The sequence below is a fragment of the Contarinia nasturtii genome, unplaced genomic scaffold, assembly GCF_009176525.2.
Source record: "Contarinia nasturtii isolate CC-2019 unplaced genomic scaffold, AAFC_CNas_1.1 Cnas_scaffold_3107, whole genome shotgun sequence".
Lineage (NCBI taxonomy): Eukaryota > Metazoa > Arthropoda > Insecta > Diptera > Cecidomyiidae > Contarinia > Contarinia nasturtii.
Window position 1 is genome coordinate 1 of NW_022200419.1, and position 5,044 is coordinate 5,044.

General features: G+C 34.6%; 2 protein-coding genes across 4 annotated transcripts; one reads left to right on the forward strand and one right to left on the reverse strand.

Moving 5' to 3' along the window:
* The first annotated feature begins 122 nt into the window (after positions 1-122).
* On the forward strand, positions 123-2,146 carry LOC116349671 (isopentenyl-diphosphate Delta-isomerase 1). Its single transcript, XM_031781217.1, has 4 exons — positions 123-1,084; positions 1,152-1,298; positions 1,392-1,567; positions 1,640-2,146. Exons 1-4 carry the CDS (start codon positions 785-787, stop codon positions 1,779-1,781), a joined length of 765 nt encoding a protein of 254 aa, XP_031637077.1. The 5' UTR covers positions 123-784; the 3' UTR covers positions 1,782-2,146.
* A 356-nt stretch (positions 2,147-2,502) lies between these two features.
* On the reverse strand, positions 2,503-5,044 carry LOC116349670. 3 transcript variants are annotated; one of them, XM_031781216.1, is made up of 3 exons: positions 5,017-5,044; positions 4,670-4,704; positions 2,503-4,609 (listed from the first exon to the last, which is right to left on the reverse strand). In XM_031781216.1, exon 3 carries the CDS (start codon positions 4,598-4,600, stop codon positions 2,666-2,668), a length of 1,935 nt encoding a protein of 644 aa, XP_031637076.1. In that variant the 5' UTR covers positions 4,601-4,609; positions 4,670-4,704; positions 5,017-5,044; the 3' UTR covers positions 2,503-2,665. The 3 variants fall into 3 exon arrangements, with proteins under 3 accessions (XP_031637076.1, XP_031637075.1, XP_031637074.1); XM_031781215.1 differs by having other exon boundaries at positions 4,797-5,038; XM_031781214.1 differs by having other exon boundaries at positions 4,670-5,038.

The window sequence follows — 5,044 nt, forward strand, 5'->3', positions numbered from 1 at the left end:
TTTGTGTGATGACGAACTGTTCTGTGTTGTAATACATTGGTATTGCCCAATGCAAACGAAATTCGCATAAATTTGACATTTGTGACGACCAATTCTTGTGCACACATTGAAATTCAGTTTTGAAATTCGTTTTTCTTTCGCATTCACGGCCAAGTCAAACAATTTTTTTTATCTTGTCTTTGTATATTCCGCATTTAGTTTGGAACAGTCGATCATCATTCAAATGTAAATGCCTTTAGTTCAATACGTATGAATAACGGTCATTGGGATGGTTATCAATGGTGCGTAAGTGATGGTATTTATTCGTTTCGTCGATAACATGTAAATCATGTTGATGATAATATTAACAGAAACCAATACAAGCAAATACATTCCAATGGTACGATTGTACACTTAGATAAATATGTGAATAGAGATGGAATTTTCGTGAAATCGTGTGTGCTATATTGTTTTGTTTTCAAAGTTTCGGGGCATCGAAAACGACGATACAGACGTGTACATTCGCATAAACGTGTACACAAAACTGAAAGTTATAAATCTTATCGTATTGAAGAAGAGAGTTCGGACGGAGTTCGGACGGTCGGTGGGTCGTTTGACTTGTTATCAATTTGTGACCGTGATTTTGATTGGATTTTTATCTATCTGTATTCATAATTACATTGAATGTAAACGTTGAATGGTTTTGTAAACAATAGATAATAGATTGTTTAAAACGAAAGCCGTGTATATAATTGAAAACAATAAAAAATAAAAACAGCAATCGATTGATCTGTTTGCATTCAAAATGTTGGGAAGTAATTTTATTCGAAATTCACTGCAATATTTGGCATCAAAACCATTGAATCAACGATGGGCTTCAACGATTGCCGCTGCAAATCAAATACAAGCAAAAAATCTACAAGAAACAGCATTGGCCGAAAATTGTATTCTAGTCGATGAATTTGATCGGGCAATTGGACAATCATCGAAACGAGATTGCCATCGTGTCGATGAAAACGGCCGTATTAAATTACATCGTGCATTCAGTGTATTTTTATTCAATTCTAACGGCGATATGCTCATCCAAAAACGATCATCACATAAGGTATGCATGTATCATAACCTATGCATGAATCACACACATTTCACACCATTTTCACTTTCCTCCACAGATTACCTTCCCAGATTGTTACACAAACGCTTGTTGTAGTCATCCGTTGTATGATATTGAGTGTGAACGAGACGAAGTTAATGCGCTGGGCATTAGAAAAGCTGCACAACGACGATTGAACTATGAGCTTGGCATTCCACTGAACCAGGTAAATTACCTTTACAAACTCTCTTCAACATTATGACATTTTCGATTGAAAAAAAAAACTGTTTTTTTAATGTGATGTTTTTTTCATTGGTAGGCAAGACCAGAGAACTTTCATTACTTAACAAGGATTCATTATGAAGATGTTGGAGATGGCATTTGGGGCGAACATGAAATTGATTACATTCTATTTTTGCAAAAGAACGTTGACCTAACACCGAATCCAAACGAAGTCAGTGAAGTTTTCTATATTCCACGGAACGAGCTGGAAAGGTAGCAATTATTTTTTTAAATATTCAAACAATGTTTTTTCTTCTAATCAATGGTTCTTTTTAATGTTTGCAGTGAAATTCAACGAATAACCTCAAATGCACCATTAACTCCATGGTTCCGTTTAATATTAACCAACAAATTGTTAACCAATTGGTGGGATAATTTAAGTCATTTGAAACAACTTCAAAACCATCAAACCATCCAGAGATTATAGATGTATCGTCGCTTAATACCTCGGTCGAAACATACCAAAAATTAAATCACCACTTCATTTTTATTACAAAATGAAATATTGTTAAAACATGTAAATTGTTAAAAAAAAGAAACTTTCTTTATTCATCATCAGGTAGAAGAGATCAAAACTAATTAATATACAAATGATGTTTTAAATGATCGACAAATGAAAGTGAAATGTTGTTTTTACTGAAGATGTCTAGTCTGATTTAGATGTCAATTTACCTTTTTTGTTGTTTATTTTGTTAAATTAATACTCTATATGACAATATGGAAAATAAAACTTCAATGACACCATTGTAAAGTAAATTGTCTTCCAAATAAACGATACTTATTCAATGAGAACTTATTTTCATGATTATTTCGATTTTTTTATTTTTATTTCATTTAATTATTTTTTTTTAAATGAACATCGCATAGATTCTAGAGAATAATAGCGATCGACAATTGTGCAACTCATGCCACTAAGATAGTTGCAAAACAAAAATCATTTAGACAAATTACTGGTTTAATTGAACAAGCAAACTTACAACAGGTTCTTCGTGTTTTTTTTATTCCCTTCCATTATTCTTTTATTATTTTGTCTGGTTAAATTATATAAAAGTTATCATGCAATTAATCTAAATGATATGGCAGATGTTTTAAAGGAAAATGAGTTTTGGTTCAAAATGTCAAGAACTTAAATAAAGGTAGTAAATAAATATTTTTGTTTTTTCTTTAATGATTTATTTTTAATAAGAAAGAGTTTTTAACTGTTATTGTAGATACATTACTGATTCGTCAAACTCATTTCCAAGCAAATAATTCTATCAGTTGTGTTTTACATATTTCTTTCTGAATTCCTGGGTAATATTGGCCTAATGTTTATTTTACGCAGCATTCATTCTTGCACCAATTCAATATTGTTGCGAGCGTTGTAAGCAAATCCAAAGCTGAGCTAACTTCGCCAAATAAAACGATGCCCAAGCCAGTAGCTCGCAAAGACTGCAATTTTTCCAAACATCTAGCTGCTGCAAAACTGTTAGCAAATCCGAGGAATCGAAGAAGTGTTACACCCAATACACCACATCCAACCAGACCACCAACTGCCATCAATCTTATTTTCACCAAGTTTTGTTCGCAAATAGTTGGACTATCGCATTTTGAGCATGTTTTCCAATTGAAAATTTCCTTCAATTTGTTTTCATCAATTGATGTTTTTCTGATGTTTGGCAATATCGTTGATCTTTTGATGTTGGTCAGTGTTATTTCACTGGATGATACTATCTCGCTGACTGGTACTAAATCAGCAGTAACGATATTTTTACTTTTACAGTTATTATTACACCAATCCAATTTATGTAGAACCTTTGAAACCAAACGCATTGCTGTTCTTAAATCGCCAAAGAAAAGCACGCTTAATCCATCGTCTTTCAAAGATTTCAGAGCATCAAATAGACGGTTGGCAGCAAAAGTATCAATATTCGAGTACCAAGTGTTGTCGTTAGCACGCATGAGTGCTATCATGTCACCACCCTCTGAATATCCTCTTGCAAAGCCACTAGCTGCCACTATTCTTAATTTCAATAAGTTTGATTCACCGAACAGAGGTTTTTTGCATTTTGAGCATGTCTCCCACTTGAATTTTGCACTGTTATAGTCACAATCATCATTACACCAGCCCAATCTTGCTGCCAGAGTTGCAAGCAAACCCAAAGCTGAACCGATTCCGCCAAATAAAAGTGTTCCCAAACTGGTTGCTCCTAAAGATTGCAATGTTGCGAACAAACTACCGGCTGCTACGCTACCAATTACTGATTGCCATGATGCGGCAAATGATCCAGCGGCCACACCACCGGCGGTAAATCCAAGAAACGGAAGAAATGCTATGCCCAAAGCACCACCACCAAATAAACCACCAACTGCCATCAATCTTATTTTCGTTAAGTTTGGTTCACAGACATGTGGCCGATCGCATTTCGAGCACCTTTTCCAACTAAAAATATCCTTCAATTTACTGTCATTTTTTGCGGTTTCTTCGCTGTTTGATGTTGTATTCTCTATTGCCATTTGCTTGTTGCACAGTATTATTTGACTGGACGAAATTATGCTATTGGTCCGTACAAGCTCCGTAATAAAAGCTCCGTTACAATTATTTTTGCACCAATCTAAATCTTTTGATTTCGTACCAAGTAAAAATAGCGCGGATTCTGTATCGCCAAAGAAAAGCACGCTTAATCCATCGTCTTTCAAAGATTTTAGAGCATCAAATAGACGGTTTGCGGCAAAAGTGTCAATATTTGAGTACCAAGCGTTGGCGTTAGCATGTAGCTTCATGAGTGAAATCATGTCACCGCCTTCAGAACATCCTCTTGCAAAGCCCCCAGCTGCTACTATTCTTAATTTCAATAAATTCGATTGATCAATTAGTGGTTTTTTACATTTCTGGCATCTGTCCCACTCAAATTTTGCACTATTGTAGTCACAATCATCATTACACCAACCCAATCTCGCTGCCAGAGTTGTAAGCAAACCCAAAGCTGAACCGATTCCGCCAAATAAAAGTATACCCATACCAGTTGCACCTAAAGATTGCAATGTGGCAAACAAACTACCAGCCGCAACAATACCAATACTTGATTGCCATGATGCAGCAAACGATCCAGCAGCTACACCGCCAGCGCCAAATCCAATGAGTGGAAGAGCAATAGCGCCCAATAAACCACCTCCTAACACACCGCCACCTATCATATATCTCAATTTTTTTAAATTTGATTTACAGACTTTTGGTCTGACGCATATAATGCACTTATCCCACATTGTTTCTGCCTATTAAAAATGTGAAGAATATTTTAGAATACAAAAATAAATATAAATGTCCATATATACCTGTTGTTTGTCGAGTTAAATTGTTTTTTGGTTTCCTATTCAGACAAAAAAAAGTTGAAATTGACATTTGCCGCTCAGTTTTCTTTTCTTATCTCAGTTTGTGCAATTCTAAATCAATGAAATGTACTTTGAAATTTCACGACGCATATGCAACTGTCATTATATATAAATCTCACGTGTGGATACTTAATTTTTGTGTTGTGTCAAAATACGGGGGGAAAATGTTTGGAATTTGAATGTATTCTGAATATTATCCAAATTTTAATCGATATTTGAAAGTGTATGACACAATTTATAGTTTTTACACATGAAAAATTCACCGGACAGTGAAATTCACAATGACTTACTTTATTATTACAAAATTGACAACATTTG